General features: G+C 49.2%; 2 protein-coding genes across 8 annotated transcripts in view; both read right to left on the reverse strand.

Annotated features, from left to right (window-relative positions):
* CDK3 (cyclin dependent kinase 3) lies at positions 1-4,179 on the reverse strand. Of its 3 annotated transcripts, none has more exons than XM_038546560.1 (8): positions 4,074-4,179; positions 3,483-3,608; positions 3,099-3,176; positions 2,899-3,019; positions 2,649-2,819; positions 2,454-2,555; positions 1,998-2,201; positions 1-667 (listed from the first exon to the last, which is right to left on the reverse strand). In XM_038546560.1, exons 2-8 carry the CDS (start codon positions 3,596-3,598, stop codon positions 542-544), a joined length of 918 nt encoding a protein of 305 aa, XP_038402488.1. In that variant the 5' UTR covers positions 3,599-3,608; positions 4,074-4,179; the 3' UTR covers positions 1-541. The 3 variants fall into 3 exon arrangements, with proteins under 3 accessions (XP_038402488.1, XP_038402487.1, XP_038402486.1); XM_038546559.1 differs by having other exon boundaries at positions 4,044-4,102; XM_038546558.1 differs by lacking the exon at positions 4,074-4,179 and having other exon boundaries at positions 3,483-4,021.
* TEN1 (TEN1 subunit of CST complex) overlaps positions 4,172-17,669 on the reverse strand; it is a 23,369-nt gene continuing 9,871 nt past the window's right edge. For all 5 annotated transcript variants that reach the window (XM_038546563.1, XM_038546564.1, XM_038546565.1 and 2 more), the window contains 3 exons: positions 16,808-16,928; positions 13,338-13,492; positions 4,172-4,585 (listed from right to left, as the gene is read on the reverse strand). In XM_038546563.1, coding sequence (XP_038402491.1) covers positions 4,464-4,585; positions 13,338-13,492; positions 16,808-16,896 — 366 coding nt within the window. In that variant the 5' untranslated portion in view covers positions 16,897-16,928 and the 3' untranslated portion in view covers positions 4,172-4,463. The remainder of the gene's footprint in view (positions 4,586-13,337; positions 13,493-16,807; positions 16,929-17,669) is intronic.

The raw sequence follows: 17,669 nt of genomic DNA on the forward strand, positions 1-17,669 counted from the left end.
TCAGGAACGCATCACTTTTATTTCCTGTTCTCAAAGCCAGAGGCAAACGAACATAAGCATATCCTGAGTACAGACAACTATTTAGAACCCGCCACACACCCCGACCTACGCTGGGATCAGGAAAATATCCTCCCTGTCCTTGGCCATGCTCCCTGTTTAACTCAGACTCTTAACTGGAATGCAGCTTTTCTCCCAAAACATTAAAGCCGTAAAGACCAGCAGGGGGCACCCTTCCACTGGGGGGCGGGGGCTGGCTCTGCCTCGCTGCCAGAGGGCAGGCTTCCCACCCGCCTTGGTAACTATTGTTCCAGCACCAGGGAGCCAGACTAACTACCACCATCTCGAACCGGCCCTGTTGAACCCAACAAACATCATGGGAACGTGCTAACCTGCTGACAAAACTAACACCCAAACTCAGCTCTCTGGAGGCTGATGCCAAATTCCTCAAAGTTTTGCTCTCTCCCAGATTGTTCTCTTTTTGGGGGAAGTGGGAAGGGAGGCAGCTGGAGAGAGGCCCCAAGGCAGAGGGCCTCCCACCTCCTCATCGGCAGAAACGCTCCAGCACGCACTGGTGGGGAGCTGGGGAGGTCTCGGCAGACGAGAAGTAGGGGTGCACAAGGGCTGCCTTGGCTGAGATCCGCTGGCTGGGGTCGTACTGCAGGAGTTGCTGTGGAGGAAGGAAGAGGGGGAGGAAAGAGATTGAGCCTTCGGGTGGTCAGGCCCAGAGAGGGGTTACCCTCAGCCCCCAGGGGTGAGTCCCAAGCCCCAGAGCAGCTGCCTTCAAACAGGAACCGCATGCACCCGCTACTTCCCAGCTCATGAGCCGTTCTGGAAGCTGTCAGAACCTGGGGACAAAGAGCTCATTCTAGGGTGGCCTGGAAGTCATCCTTGTCTCCTGCAGACTAGAGGCTCAGTCCGTCTGGCCTCTTCCTACCTGGGGTTCCCAGCCTCAGCCTACTTCTGGTTGAGACAGACTTCTCAGGGGGTGAGACAGGAACTCAGAGTCCCTAAGCCCAGCTGGGCTGTGGAAGGACCCCTTGCCTGGGAGTAGCCATGGCTGGAGGTATATGCCATCCTGCTGGCATTGGGCTGGTAGACACACACAGGCCTCTGAAAAAATGAAAATACTTCCCTGCCTTCCTCTGGCCCAACACCAGATTAAAGATGTGGCTCGGAGTCTTTGTGGGTAAGAATGGATGGCTCTGCCTGAGGCCTGGGCAGTCTGGCTTGGGCCAGCCCAACAGGTCAGGATGTGCAATAGGACAGGTGGGCTCAGACCGTGGCAGGGGCCCAGACAGCAGGGAACAGCCTCCCGGGAAGAGCAACTGCTATGGAAGGAGGCAAGCTCCCTGCCTGGGAAAGCTTACGTAGGAAGGCGACTATCGGGCCCTGGGTGGCTCAGTTAAGGGTCTGACTTCAGCTCAGGTCATGATCTCAGGGTCATGGGATCGAGCCCAAGGGTGGGCTCCCCGCTCAGCGGGGAGTCTGCTTCTCCCTCTGCCTGTTTTTGCTCGCTCTCAAAATCTTTTTTTTTTTAAGATTTTATTTTAAAGATTTTATTTATTTATTCATGAGAGAGAGAGAGAGAGAGAGAGAGAGAGGCAGAGACACAGGCAGAGCTTGCAGAGAGCCTGACGCAGGACTCGATCCCGGGTCTCCAGGATCATGCTATGGGCTGAAGGCGGTGCTAAACCGCCGAGCCACCCGGGGTGCCCTCAAATAAATAAAATCTTAAAGGTAACTATTAGAGCATAAAAACAAAGCTAACTAGAAGAAAATTTTAAAAGGAAACATGAGCCCTGGACTTTTCAGGGCTGATGCCTCCAGGTTGAACCATCAATATGCACAGGGACAGGGACAAGCGAGTTGTGTTCAGGGGTCAGAAAAGAGACCAGCTGGACTCTGAAGGAGCTGGGGTGACACACGGGCTGGCTGACAGGCACTTACGTGGGGGCAGCAGGCTTTGTCGCCCTGCACTGCCTCCCACCTGTACCTACCATGAGCAGGTCCTTGCCCTCTGGTTCCAGACTGGGCACGATCTCCTCCAGCCCCTTCCTGGTCCACTTGGGGAAACTGCCCTTATAGTCAGGCAGCTGGGTGACCCCTGGCCACGTGGCTTCACTGGGTGTCCCCAGGGTCCGAAAGATTCGAAAGAGCTGGTCAATCTCAGAGTCACCAGGAAACAGGGCTCTGCGGGTCACCTGAAATGAGGAAGAGAAGGTGTGGGGCCCACTCCCTTGTCCTACAGAATCCAAAACCAGTTAAGATGTCTTTCCCAGGGCTGGGCGAAGAATCCTGCCCGTTTCTGGAATAAGGCTCGCTTTCTTAGTCCCAGAGCCAGTCCCAAACACCCCAGAAATCCACCTCTCAAGGGAGAATCAGAGTCCCATTCCCCACCCCGAGCAGGACCCTGCCTGCGGCCTCCCTGTGGCCATGCCCGTCCCTCACTCTACCATCTCAGCAAAGATGCAACCAATGCTCCAGACGTCCACAGCTGTGGAATAGAACTTGGTGCCCAAGAGGATCTCAGGGGCGCGATACCAGAGCGTCACCACCTGTGGGGGCGAGAAGCCAGTATCCTTCGGGGGGGCCGGGTGCTCGGGTGACATCCCTTCAGCTGTCGCCCCTGCCCCGCCGTCCTGCGGTACCTCGTGGGTGTAGGTGCGCAGGGGCACCCCGAAGGCTCGAGCCAGTCCGAAGTCGGCCAGCTTGATGGCCCCCAGCTCGTTGATGAGCAGGTTCTGGGGCTTCAGGTCTCGGTGGATGACCCGATGAGAGTGGCAGAAGCTCACCCCCTGCAGCAGCTGGAAGAGGTAGCTCTGCCGAGCCGCGGCGACGCTGCCTGAGCGACGGCGGCAGGTGGGCGCGCCCGGGCCCTCCGCACCCCGCCCTCGCTACCTTGACCAGGTGCAGGGGCAGCTCAGAGGCCGGCGCCGAGTCCATGTACTTCTTCAGGTCCTGGCTGAGGAACTCAAACACCAGGTAAAGCTTCTTCTCACTGTGCACCACGTCCAGCAGCCTGACCGGGGACACGGGTCACCACGCGGCCCCAGCTGGCCCGGGGCGGCCCGGCCTCCCCACCTCCTTCCCCACCTCACCTGACGATGTTGGGGTGCTTAAGCTCTTTGAGCAGGGAGATCTCCCTGATGGCGGTGCTCGGGACGCCCTCGGTTTCCCTGCGGGGCGGGAGGGCGCAGCAGTGGAGGCCGGAGCGAGCAGGGTGCTCCCGCCCGGGGGTCACCTGTGGGTCCCGCTTTCCGGAAGTGTGCCCGGGCCACTGGCAATGGGGCGCCGAGCTCCTCAGCACACACCCGCCGAGGGCGCTGGGCAAGTGTGGCCGCGGCGGGGGGCAGGCGGGCGGCACCCGTGGGGGCACCCACGGAACCCGGGCACACTCCCAAGCGGGGGGGGGGGGCATTGAGCCCTGAGGGGGCAGGGGGCCGCCCTGGGCAGGGTGGCTCCGGGGCCGCGGCGGCACTCACAAATCCAGCCTGATCTTCTTGAGGGCCACAAGCTGCCCTGTCTCCTTGTTCTTGGCCTTATACACCACCCCATAGGTGCCCTCTCCGATCTTCTCTACCTTCTGGAACACATCCATGGCCGCAGAGCTGCCCAGGAAACAGAGCGCGCCTGGGGCAGTGGCCGCCACACCCAGCGCCCGGCTGCCCCCGGCCCCACGGACACGCTGCCCCGCCTCTGCCCCCCTCACCCCAGCCCTCCCCGGGCCCCGGCTACGGGGTGCAGGAGGGCCCAAACTTCCCAGCGAGCCCCTGCCTCTGCCCCGCGGGGCCCAGGCTCTGGGGGTGAAGGCACCCAGGAGGGCGGCCTGAGGGGCCGGAGTCAGCCTGAGGCAGAGGTCAGGGGTCAGGAAGAGTTTCTGGAGCCACGGTCCTGCCCCAGGCCGCATGGCCAGGGTGAGGGGCTGGGCCCCAAATGCTGGGGGCGCTCGGCCTCCTCTGAGGGCAGAACTTTGGTGGGGCGGCCCCCCTGCATCCTGAGCCGGCCCCCCGGGCCCTGGAGGCTCCCAGAGGCTAGGAGCTCACCCCTCCGGCAAACCCCAGCCCAGAATTCACCAGAAACCCTGTGCTCTGGAGCCTCACTGCTGACAGGCTTCCTGCTCGGCGGCTCCCCCTCCTGGCCCCGGCCGGCGCTGCACCACGTGCACACAACACAAGGTCTCCCCCACTGGGGCCTTTATTCATGAGGACCTTCCAGAACCCTCCATATTCCCACACGAGGCTCAGCGCCCAGCACCCCACAGCTCAGCCTCCCACGGGCTCCCGGCGAGGGGTGTGTGTGTCTGGAATGATCCAAATTAGCAAACGTCCCCTCTTCTCTCTGGCTCCAGAGGGTGTCATTCTGAGGAAGGTCCTGGATCTTCTCTCCTCAGGCATCTCCAGTGGGCTCGGCCTCAGAAGCTGGTTGGGGGGCGAGGGAGGGCGGTTGCCAGGAACGGCCATTTGCTACCGGCTGCTGTCCCTCTCTTCCTGGTACCTCCTCTGCTCCCGCACGGCTTGTTCTAACAAGGGTAGGTTCATTCCTTCCACACAAGTCAGCACCCGGGCCTTCACCACGGAGCCTCCGTCTGAAAGACACAAGCACAAGGCACTAGCAGTGACTGAGCCCGTGTAAGCCACACACCTTACAGATGCATTCCAGCTGTTTCCCCGGACTTGCTCTCAGGCCTGAACTTTGACAGGATGAGTCTGAAGGCTGGTATGCGAGATACTGGTCACTTTTCTCTACTTGGGCTTCAGAACAGTGGGGCTGGTGCATGTGATCACACCTGTTTGGAACACGGGATGGCCTGGAAGTCCCACTTCTCCACCGAGGAAGGGCCAGGTAGATGCACCTCTACCTCTGTTCTTTGTCATCTTAATTGACACCTCTTGCCACCTTCTCTGTAGGCCCTGAGTCCCTGGGGTTGAGGAGGGGTCTCAATCACCATCCCATTTTCCCCCCTTGGCATACTGGGCCCCACTGGCATTGGAAATTGGGATCCAGGGGGAAGAGTTTGGCCTTGTAGGGCCAAGTCAACCCACCCTGGATGAGGGGCTGGGAGGTACTTCTGGCACATGCTGTGCTGACTTGATGGAAAGATTTGTCAACATGCAGGTGACACCAAGCTGGAAAGACTTCTGGGGTTTGCCCTAACAGGTTTTTTGTTAACTAGGCTCCACATGGGTGGAGAGAACAGCTCACAACCCTGAGATCAAGACCTGAGCTGAGATAGTGAGATGCTCAACTGACTCAGCCACCCAGGCACTCTGGATTTCTTTTCTTTTTTTTTCTTTCTTTTTCTTTTTTTTTCTTTTTTCATCCATGTTCTTTATGCTCTCTGGGCATGTCAACAAACATATTCAATGCTCTAGGACATTATCCTGTGTTCTTTTGATGCGGTTTTGAAAAACAGGCTCTTTTGTTAGATAGGTCATGCCTAGCTTTCCTCCTAGTCTCCTGGTCTAGGCCACTTTCTTTCCTTATTTTTTTTTCTTTTTTTAAGTACGCTCTATGACCGCACGACCCTGAGATCAAGAGTTGCACATTCTACCAACTGAGCCAGCCAGGCACCCCTAGAACCACTTTCTTGATTTAACACAGCACGGGGGCAGAATTCAGAGGGTCAGACTGTCTAGATTCCAGCCTCCAACACAGGAAGATGAACTTGTCTGAAACAGGTTACCTTTGTGTCCTCAGGTTCTGTCGGCCCTGGGGCCGGGCTGCAGAGGCTGCATGGCCTATGGAGCAGTGGGTGTGGGACACTACCCTGATCTAGCCATCAGTGTAGACTGTTGGTTCTTTCTGGAGCCCTGCGTCAGGCTCCCCACTTAGAGAGGAGTCTGCTTGAGAGTCTCCCTCTCCCTCTGCCCCTCCTGGCCCCCTCTCTAATAAAACAAATCTTTACAAAAAACACAACAACTTCCTGTATGAAGATGTTCTTAGTTATCTGACTTAATTGCGCAGAACTTTTTTTTTAGATTCATTTTATTTTAAACATTTTATTTATTTATTTGAGAGACAGAGAGAGTGTGCATGAGTAGAGAGGACCAGAGGGAGAGGGAGAGAGAATCTGAAATGGACTCAGCACTGAGCATGGAGCCTGATGCAGGTAGAACTCAATCCCACGACCCCAAGATTATGACCTGAGCTGAAACTAAGAGTCAGTGTCCAACCCACTGTGTCACCCAGGCACCCTGCACAGAACTTTTCGACTCGATGCCTATCAGCGCTTTCCTCTCGTCAGCCTGGGGAAACCCTCCATCTTAGATTTATATTGAGGAACATATTGTTTCTCCCTGTGAATGAAAAACACTATCAAACACAGGAGTGACCTTAAGAAATAGGATAATCACAAGGGACAGACTGGGCAGTCCTGTCAGAGCATCCGCAGGCCCTTGAAACTGGAATGCGAGGAACAGCATTTGAGGAAATGCTGCAGGGAGGGGAGAACAGAGTTTACAGACAAGATGACTAGGAAGTCCTGTAGAATAATTTCTTGCAAGTTTAACAAACCCAGAACAACGGAAGGACTGAATGACCAGGGCAGTGGGCAGAGGTGTGGGGAGGAAAGAGGGAAGGAGGGCCAGAGCGAGGGAGGGATACAGAGCAGAAGAGAACACTGTTATTGTTATTATCTTAATGTAGAAGAGGCTTGAGTGATTTATACTCAGAAAGGGAAGAGGCAGCAGTAACAGGTTAAGGACTCAGTTGGGAAAGCCAAGTCCCTGTGGGAGGACCGGCCGTGGGTCACAGCGCAGGGGTTGAGGAAGGGCCCTCCACCCAGACAGAAGAAAGAAGCCACAGGGGGGTGTGGACACAGGTGACTTTAGGAGGAGCTGCTGCTGCGGCCTCTGCTGGACCTGATGAAACGAGCAGGGAGGTGATGAAGTAGGGGTCTCCCGTGACAGGCAAATGTCAGAAACAGCTGTTTGTGGGTCGTGGGACAGGGTGGACGGGGACACACGGGAGGCCCCAGTGCGACAAGAGACTTTAACATCATGCTAGGAACCCACGGAGCGTGGGAACCTTCTCCATCAGCAGCAGGCAGGTGGGACCTGCAAGGGTGGAGGTTGGGGGTTCATCAGGCATCGGTGATGGAAGGTAAGTGCCAGAAACTTCCTCCAAGAAAGGGGTGGCCATGGCAGTGAGGAGGCCATGACCAGGACAGAAGGTGGGAAAAAAAGGAGGAGCCCAGAGTGCACAGGTCCTGTGAGTCACCCAGAGTCACGACTGCAGTATCAGGTGGCAGAGGTGTGGCCATGGCCATGGGAGGCAGAAGTGGGGCAGAGGTGCCTAGTGGCAGAACCGGTTGACCACAGAGGACAAAGGTGGAATGGCAAAGCCAATCTATCAGCCAGTAGGCTGCTGGGCCTGCCTCTGGGCCCTGGGAGGATGACCAGGCTCCACATGGGGACAGAGGGGAATCGCTGTCCTGGCAAAGAGAATAGGTTCCAGGCACGTCCTGGGGAAGGCCAGCGCAGAAAGAGGAGCCCTTCAGGCAGGAACAAAGGTTCCAGGCTACAACACAACAGGAAGGCCTGTAGGGGCAGGTAATAGGAGTCAGCTGGAGGAAAATCAGGCAGGTGGGATTCATGGGATTTATGGCTAGGGCTCCAGGGCAGCCTCTCGCTGTGGGCGAGGTCATCTGCAGCTGGGAGAATTCTCCCAGGGGCCCTGGAGCAGAATGGAGAGAAGACTGTGTCCCCACCCCTCAGCCCTGGGCAGGAAGGCCTCAGGCTCTGGGATGGTACCCAAAGAACAAGTCAGAGCCAGTGGATTTCTGGTATGGCATTTCTTCACCTTTGGCCTCCTTGGCTAGTTGTGTGCACAAATTTCAGGAAGGTGACTTTACTTATTTATATATATATATTTAATTTTATTTATTTAAGTAATCTTTACACCCAACATGGGGCTCGAACGCACAACCCCGAGATCAAGAGTCACATGCTCTTATGACTAAGCCAGCCAGGCGCCTCAGAAAGGTGACTTTAGTTGGCCTCTTGGCTGTCCTCAGAACTGCTCACCTTGCCACCCAACAGATCTTAGATCTGTGTCTAGTTGATGTTTGTGCCCCATGGGACTTGGGACCTGACCAGGACAAGATAGACAGAGGAGGTGTGAAGGCAGCCATGCAGGCACCCTGTAGACTAGGGACCAGCAGCCACCTCCAGGCTCGGCTCACACTCTGCCCCTCCCTCCTCATCGTTGTCTTTCCTTCCGTGTGTCAGTTTCAAATGATGAGCATGTCTTATTTAAAAATTAGAAGTTTACGGAGAAATTTTTTTTAATAGCATTTTAAAAAAATTTTTATTTATTTATGATAGTCACACAGAGTGAGAGAGAGAGAGAGGCAGAGACACAGGCAGAGGGAGAAGCAGGCTCCATGCACCGGGAGCCCGACGTGGGACTCGATCCCGGGTCTCCAGGATCGCGCCCTGGGCCAAAGGCAGGTGCCAAACCGCTGTGCCACCCAGGGATCCCAGAAATTTTTTTTAAGAAAGAAAAAACACATAGATTGTGTTTAGAAAATAATAAGAGAAAAAAAAAGAAAATAATAAGAAGGGATCAAGTAGCCAGCACCCAGAGAGAATGCCGCTTGACCTGAGGCTCGATGGTTCAGGTTCAGGTTTGGGGGGTTCAGGTTTGGGGGGTGGGGGCAAGGACAGAGAGTGGTGCTGCACTGTTTGTGCCTTCCTGGCTGATGGATCTGCCTCTGCAGAGTCTGGCCTGTGGGGCAGGTCCCGGTGCTGCTGGCTGGTCCCTGCTGCGCAGCGTTCCTGCCCTGTTTTCATGGGCTGATAGCCCGATGGGAGCAGCCAGTGATAACGATCTTGCCCAGATTCATTATTTTATCAGGTCTTTTAAGGAGGTGCCTTTCGACATTTCCTGCATTTATGCCCTGGGATTCTTCTCTAAAGAACTTTTCCTCATCAACCATGAGCTGTCCCTGAACTCCAATCCATTCAGGAAAAGGCTGGGAAAAGAAGGCTTAATGCAACCAGGGGGAAGCAATCAGCCAATTTCAGACCCAAATTCTCTAATAAATGGCAAAAAAAAAAAAAAAAAAAGAGAGAGAGAGAGAGGAGGACAGAACTCTTACAGAGACCTGGGTTATGGAAGCCAAATGCAGTAAATGGACTTTGGATCCTGATCTGAAGTAACCAATTTTAAAAACCAATGGAGGGGAATGGAATGAACTTGGACATGGGATTAGATTTTATCAAAGGACAGCTATGTTGTTGGGTGTGGTACTGGTAGAAGCATATGAGGTGTTTACGGGTTTGCTCTAAAGGAGGACAGCAAAATAAGTAAATAAAATGCAGGCAACAGCAGACTATGGGTCCCTGCTGAATCTGGGTGATGGGTACGGGGAGGTCCATCCTACTTTTGTGCATCATTGATTTGAAATATTAAATGTAGGGGCAGCCCAGGTGGCTCAGCAGTTTAGTGCCGCCTTCAGCCCAGGGCATGATCCTGGAGACCCGGGATAGAGTCCCACATCAGGCTCCCTGCATGGAGCCTGCTTCTCCCTCTGCCTGTGTCTCTGCCTCTCTCTCTCTCTCTCTCTCTGTCTCTCATGAATAAATAAGATCTTTTAAAAAATATATTAAATTTTAAAAATTATATGTGTTGAACTTTAACAAAGTTTTTCTTAATTTTCTTCCCACAAGTAATTCTAAATGTCCCCTCCAGGTCCTGTTCTCCTCCTGGTCTGCTGTCCCACCTTTGTTTCAACCTCTCTGTATTTGCAGTCAGGCCTTAGCCTCCTGGACACTGAGCAGCAGGCTCCCAGGAGCTCCCAAGATTCACTGCAGGGCTGGAGGTACAGAAGAAAGCCTCAGGGGCAGCCCCGGTGGCTCAGTGGTTTAGTGCTGCCTTCAGCTCAGGGCCTGATCCTGGAGACCCGGGATCGAGTCCCACATCGGGCTCCCTGCATGGAGCCTGCTTCTTCCTCTGCCTGTGTCTCTGCCTCTCTCTCATTCTCTCATGAATAAATAAAATCTTAAAAAAAAAAAAAGAAGAAGAATAAAGCCTCAGGTGACTTGGGCTGTAGTCAAAATGGAAATCATTTGTGCAAAGGCCCTTTGTACCCATTCCCACCCACCTTCCTCCTGCCTCTCAACATGAGGGTAGGAACTCTGTAAGCAAGTTCAAAGGCTTAAGCCTGAATAAAGATTAACTTTTAGGGATCCCTGGGTGGTGCAGCGGTTTAGCGCCTGCCTTTGGCCCAGGGCGCGATCCTGGAGACCCAGGATCAAATCCCACGTCAGGCTTCCAGTGCATGGAGCCTGCTTCTCCCTCTGCCTGTGTCTCTGCCTCTCTCTCTCTCACTGTGTGCCTATCATAAATAAATAAGAATTAAAAAAAAAAATTAAAAAAAAAAAAAAGATTAACTTTTATTAAATTAAAGACAATTAAAGTAAGCACCATCTAATAACATTTCATCCAGAGTTAAAAACCACCCATGACTTTTAGAAAGGATGTTGGTGGTATAAAGCAAGAAACATAAATGTTTGCATCCTTCAATAGAGCAATTCTACTTTTAGGAAACTATCCTGAAGAAATAATCAGAAAATGGACAAAGTGCATGAAGGTATTAATTTGTAGCATTTTAAATATATATTAAAATATTAAAAATATTTATTGAGGTAGATAAATTTTTAAAATTTATATATATATACACACACATATATAAAGTGTATATATATATATATATATATATATATATATATATATATATTTTTTTTTTTTTTTTTTTTTTTTTAAGTAGGCTCCAGGGCAGCCCAGGTGGCTCAGCGGTTTAGCATCGCCTTCAGTCCAGAGCATGATCCTGGAGACTCGGGATCAAGTCCCACGTCAGGCTCCCTGCATGGAGCCTGCTTCTCCCTCTGCCTGTGTCTCTGCCTCTCTCTCTCTCTCTCTCTCTCTCTCTCTCTGTGTCTTTCATGAGTAAATAAATAAAATCTTAAAAAAAAGTAGGCTCCAGTTCAGGGCTTGAACTCATGACCCTGAGATCAAGACCTGATCTGAAATCAAGAGTCAGATGCTTAGCCAACTGAGCCACCCAGCACCCTGGTATATATATATATATATATATATATATAAAAATAAATAAATGTTTCCACCCCCCCGGCTATAAAAGTAATACATTTTCATTGTAAAATGCTAATGAAAGTACAAAAATAACTATTATTAACATTTTGGTGAGTAATCTTTCAAATTTTATTTTTTTATATACATAAAAATGTATATCGGGGTGCCTGCTTGGCTCAGTTGACAGAGCATGCAACTCTTAATCTTGGATTTGTAAATTCAAATCACATGTTGGGTGTGGAGATTAATTACTTAAAACTAAAATCTTTTTTTTTTAATTTTTATTTATTTATGATAGAGAGAGAAAGAGAGGCAGAGACATAGGCAGAGGGAGAAGCAGGCTCCATGCACCGGGAGCCCAATGTGGGATTCGATCCCGGGTCTCCAGAATCGCGACCTGGGCCAAAGGCAGGCGCCAAACCGCTGCGCCACCCAGGGATCCCTAAAACTAAAATCTTAAAAAAAATGGGGGGATCATACAATACATATTGTTTTGTAAACTGTTTTCTTAATAAGATATTGTGAACATCGGGGCGCCTGGGTGGCTCAGCTGGTTGAGAGTCTGACTCTTGATTTTGGCTCAGGTCAAGATCTCAGAGCTGTGGGATGGAGTCCCGCACTGGGCTCTGTGCTGGGCATGGAACCTGCCTCGGATTCTCTCTCCTTCTGTCCCTCCACCCCCAACTCACACATTCTTTCACTCTCTCTCAAAGAAAAAAAAAAAAAAAAGATACTGTGAACATCTTTTAATGTCAACTGATATAAATTTACACCATTTTTAATGGCTGCATAATATTCTACTAAATTTACACCATTTTTAATGGTTGCATAACATTCGACATAATACCATAATGTCTTTAACCAGTAAACGTACAGTATATTTTTAAGAACAAAAAAACAGAAACAATATAAACGTGCAATGATTGTGTGAACTGATATACATCTAATCTATAAAATATTATATAGCCATAAACACTGTATCTACAAAATTAAAACATGGGGAAATTAAAAACATGGGGAAATATTTACAATATAATGTGAAGCCTAAATAATCAGATACAGCATTATTTAGTATGATATCAACTATGTAAAGGAAGATGACATAGGGATGGCCAGAGAGGGAGGCAAAGAATTCATTTGAGTACCTACGTTGTTGTTTTTTTAATATTTTATTTATCCACAAGAGAGACAGAGAGAGAGAGAGGCAGAGACACAGGCAGAGAGAGAAGCAGGCTCCATGCAGGGAGCCCGATGTGGGACTTGATCCCGGGTCTCTAAGATCACGCCCTGGACTGAAGGCGGTGCTAAACAGCTGAGCCACTCAGGCTGCCCAGTACCTGGGTTTTATTTATTTTTTTATTTTATTTTATTTTATTTTATTTTTTTTCTTTATGATAGTCACAGAGAAAGAGAGAGAGAGAGAGAGAGAGGCAGAGACACAGGCAGAGGGAGAAGCAGGCTCCATGCACCGGGAGCCTGACGTGGGATTCGATCCCGGGTCTCCAGGATTGCGCCCCGGGCCAAAGGCAGGCGCCAAACCGCTGCGCCACCCAGGGATCCCAGTACCTGGGTTTTAAAGAGCAACCTTCAACTCTTTTTTTTTTTCCCCAAGATTTTATTCATTTATTTGAGAGAGAGAGAGAGAGAGAGAGAACGAGCAGGAGCAGTGGCACAAGGAGGGGCAGAAACAGACTCCTCACTGAGCAGGGAGCCTGATGCGGGGCTCGATCCCAGGACCCTGAGATCATGACCTGAGCACCCCCAGGTGCCCTGCAGCCTTCAACTCTTGATGCTAAAGAGGTTCTCCCAGGTTGCTGGGATTCGTTCCCTTCCAGATCTCTTCCCCTGACTTCCTGGCCTGTTATTCCAGCCCTATCCTCTTTGCCTTGGTCTTCTTATCTATGGAACAGCAACAATAAGACTCAGTTTAAGACCTGGTGTGCAAATTGAAAAAGACTGAAGTAAACCGTGTAGTACCAGGCCCAGCTTGTGGTTGGCCTTCAGTAATTCATGGTTTCTCTCTCCTCTCACTTCCCTGGAGCAGGTCCACTGAGCCTGATCACATCTGTTTTCCATGAGTCCTTGAACTTTTGGGCTGCTGTGGAAGGGAAGCTAAACCCAGGGAGGGACTCCTGTTGCATCAGAAGGCAGGCCCAGGACCCAGAGTGGAAAGGACATGTGATTGATTGATTGATTGATTGATTGACTGAATGATAAATAAATAAATAAATCCACAAGTTTACCTTGGTGTTCGAGCTCCCCAAGGACAAGGTACAGGGAGTCAATTTGGGCTTGGAACGGCTCCACTAGCTTGGTGCAGACCAGGATCTGGTGCTCGTCAGATCCATGCTGAGCTCGCAGGGTCATTCGGGATTGGGTCATGTCATAGAGGCACAACCTGCAGGTCAGAGAAAGTGCGATCATTTCTGTCCACAAACAGAACAAACTCAAAAAGCTTTAAAGGTTCTGGAAGGCCAATAAATCCATGGGCCTCTGATCAGAGAATTAAAATGGCAGCAACAAGTTCAAAAAATTGTTTTCAGTCTACACTGTGAAGATATGAATTACATGTATCACAAGGCACCTGTTTCATGAATGGTGACAAAAGTATAAACTGATATATAACCAGCACCCTAATTAAGATTTGGCCCATTCCATCACCCCCACAAGTTCTCTTGTGCCACTACTCTGAAGTCCGTCTCCCCAACTGCCACCCCAGGCAACCACTGATTTTGGTCTCTACAGGTGAGTTTTCCTACTCAAGCATCTCATATAAATCAGATCACAACAGCATCTATTCTTTTGTGTCTAGCTTCTTTCACTCAGCATAATGGTTTTATGGATTCATTTGTGCTGTTGGGTAAATCAGCAGTTTATTCCTTTTATTTGTTTGGTAGCACCCTATTGGAACTACTTTTTTAAATTTATTTATTTATTTATTCATTTGATAGAGATAGAAAACAAAAGCAAACAGAGGGAGAGGGAGAAGCAGGCTCCTCACAGAGCAGGGAGCCTGACATGGGTGGAGCTCCATCTCAGGACCCTGGGATCATGACCTGAGCTGGAGGCAGACACCTAACCAACTGAGCCACCGAGGGCCCCTGCTGTAATTTTTTTTTTTTAAATTTTTTTTTCCCTGCTGTAATTATTATTGAGAATTTGTTTCTCCATCCATCAGCTTGTTTGGTTTGCTTCCAGTGTTTGGCTCTTATGAATAAACTGGTATGAACTTTTGCATATAAATCTCTTGGCTGATATATGCTTTCTCTTTGGCTCTAGGGGAAATACCCAAATGGGACTACAAAGTTATATGGTCAAACTGTTAAACTCTAAAAGAAATTGCCAAATTGTTTTTCAAAATGGTTGTGCTACTTGATGCTCCCAGCAGCAATGTGTGACGGTTCTAGTTACTCCACATCCTGGCTGGTACTTGGTATGGTCAGTCTTTTTAATTTTAGCCATCCTAGTGGGCACAAATATCATTGTGGTTTTATTCTATTTTTTAAAAATTTTTATCACCATTATAATTATTTTTTAAAGATTTTATTTTATTTTTTTTTAATTTTTATTTATTTATGATAGTCACACACAGAGAGAGAGAGAGGCAGAGACATAGGCAGAGGGACAAGCAGGCTCCATGCACCGGGAGCCCGATGTGGGATTCGATCCCGGGTCTCCAGGATCGCGCCCTGGGCCAAAGGCAGGCGCTAAACCGCTGCGCCTCCCAGGGTTCCCTAAAGATTTTATTTATTATTGATTGATTGATTCATGAGAGGCACAGAGAGAGAGGCAGAGACACAGGCAGAGGGAGGAGCAGGCTCCCTGCAGGGAGCCCAGTGCAGGATTTGATCCCCAAAACTCTGGGATCATGAACTGAGCCAAAGGCAGATGTTCAACCGAGCCACCCAGGTGCCCTATTATTATTTTTTAAATATTTTATTTAAATTCAATTTTCCAACATATAGTATAACACTCAGTGGTCATCTCATCATGTGCCCTCAATGCCCATCACCCATTTACCCCATCCCCCTGAGCTCCCCCAGGTGCCCTGCAACCTTCAACTCTTGATGCCAAAGAGGTTCTCCTAGGTTGCTGGGATTCTTTTTTTTTTTTTTTTAAAGATTTTATTTATTTATTCATGAGAGACACAGAGACAGAGAGAGAGGCAGAGACACAGGCAGAGGGAGAAGCAGGCTCCATGCAGGGAGCCTGACGTGGGACTCGATCCCGGGACTCCAGGATCACAACCCAGGCCAAAGGCAGGCGCTAAACCGCTGAGCCACCCAGGGATCCCCGGTTGCTGGGATTCTTTCCCTTCCAGATCTCTTCCCCTGACTTCCTGGCCTGTTTTGATTTGCATTTCCCTGTGACTAATGATGTTGAATCTTTTCATGTGTTTATTGTCCATTTTTGTGCTTGTGTATATTATATATATATATATATAGTCATATGCAAAATTGTTTACTTTTTGCATGACTGCTACGTGGTGAGGATATATATATATATATATATATATATCTCCTCTTTTGTGAAGTGTTTCTTCAAGTCTTTTGCCCTCCTCCTTTTTAACATTCAGGAATGTATGCTCTTCCCTTCCACTTTTACTTATATATAACTGAAATATAATAAACTATACATATTTAAGGTACACAATTTGACATCTGACATTGTTTACCCTTGAGAAACTGTCAAAACAATCAATAATGAACATATAGTTTCAATCACCCTAAGAACTTCCCTCTTGCATTTTTGTAATACTCCTACCCACCATACCCAGGCAATCCTTGCAGGCAATTAGCTTGCTTTTTTCCCCCCACTATTGATGTTTTTTGCATTTTCTAAACCTTTGCATAAATGGAGCCATACAACATGTAATTGGGCGGGGGGGGCTTGGTTTATTTATTTATTTTTTTAAGATTTCATTTTTTTTAATGCAATCTCTACACCCAACATGGAGCTCGAACTCACAACCCTGAGATCAAGAGTCACATGTTCTATGGACTGAGCCAGCCAGGTGTCCTGTTAGATGTATGTTTAGCTTTTAAAAAAACTGTAGGCTAAAAGAAACAAAAACAAAAACAAAAACAAAAACAAAAAACAAAAAACAAAACCTGTAGGCTGTTTTCCAAAAGAGCTAGAAACATTGCCACCAGGAGTGCACAGGAGTTCTAGTGGCCCCAAACCCTCCTCAGCACTTGGTTTCTTCACTCTACTGGGGATATAGGAGAAGCATCTCATTATGGTTTTAATTTGCACTTTCCTGATAATGCTATACTTAATGTTGTGTGAACACACACCCATCCACATATTCATGTACCTACTACTCATGAATGTGTCTAAATTAATCACCAGAGGTTAGCAGTGGCTGTCCAGACAGTGGGATTCCAGGTGATTTTTGCTTGCTTTCTTTACACTTTGTGGATTGCCTACATTTTTTTCCAGTGAAAACATATTAATGTTTTGGCATTTAAAAAATAAGTAGACAAGGGGTCCTGACTACCTGTCAGGGGAGCATGTGACTCTTGATCTTGGGGTCGTGAGTTCAAGCCCCATGTTGGGTGTAGAGATGACTTGATCAAAGAAAACTTTAAAAATTAAACAACAAAAAAAACCCTTATAATAACACTATTTTAGTTGTTTTTTTTTCTGGCAGGAGGTGGGGTGGGAGGTACTGAAACACCCTCCTACCACATGATGAAGAAACCATTCTCACCTGCCGAATGTTCTCAGCGCGCCCCCATCGGGAACTTGGCCAGCACTGACTTCCCAGGGGAAGTAATAGATCCCAGGTTTGGGCAGCATCCCAAATAGTGGAGAGGGATTTTTGAAGATTCCTGACAAACCAAAAAGAACACAAGACTATGGTTAACAGAAACCTGAGACCAGCAACACCTGAAAGGCTAGTTCCAGTGAGTGGTAGTTTAGTATCAAAAACATTTTTTGAGGGCTTAGTGGTTGAGCATCTGCGTTTGGCTCAGGTCGGGATCCCAGGGTCCGGGATCAAGTCCCGCAGGGGGCTCCCTGCAGGAAGCCTGCTTCTCTCTCTGCCTCTCTCTCTGCATCTCTCATGAATAAAATCTTAATATATATATAAAAGATAAAAGCACCTGAGTGCCACAGTCAGTTGGATATGTGACTCTTGGTTTCAGCTTGGGTCATGATCTCAGGTGATGGTACTGAGCCCCATGTCAGGTTTCCTGTTCTACAGAGTCTGAGACTCTCTCTCTCCCCCTCTGCCCCTTGAGCCCCTCCCCCATGCATTCACACCGCTTCTCTCTCAAATAGTAAATAAATCTTTGCAAAAAAATCTACAGGGAGAACTGTTGTCCCACTCCAATCCCTATGCAACCCATTCCCACCCTGATCCCCCAAGGAGGGGTCTATAAAAGGGCAGATGGTCACTCACGATCTCTGTCACAACTATTCAATGCAGCCATTACAGTATGAAGACAGTCGCAGAGAATACAAAGAAATGTGTGAGGCTTTTTCCTTAAACTTTATTTACAAAAACATGCAATGAGCTGGATCTGACCTGTGTTGAAAGTCTGCCAACCCTGGCCCTTAAAGAAAACCAT

Source organism: Canis lupus, chromosome 9 (assembly GCF_011100685.1).
Source record: "Canis lupus familiaris isolate Mischka breed German Shepherd chromosome 9, alternate assembly UU_Cfam_GSD_1.0, whole genome shotgun sequence".
Taxonomy (NCBI): domain Eukaryota; kingdom Metazoa; phylum Chordata; class Mammalia; order Carnivora; family Canidae; genus Canis; species Canis lupus.

Excerpts from the sequence above, each read along its gene's own strand:
- CDK3 (XM_038546558.1), bottom strand. The coding sequence starts at position 3,907 with ATGCGGCCTGGGGCAGGACCGTGGCTCCAGAAACTCTTCCTGACCCCT. Across the intron at positions 3,177-3,482 it reads AAGAAGATCAGGCTGGATTT|GGAAACCGAGGGCGTCCCGA; the intron begins GTGAGTGCCGCC and ends CCCGCCCCGCAG. Across the intron at positions 2,820-2,898 it reads TGCCCCTGCACCTGGTCAAG|AGCTACCTCTTCCAGCTGCT; the intron begins GTAGCGAGGGCG and ends GCGGCTCGGCAG.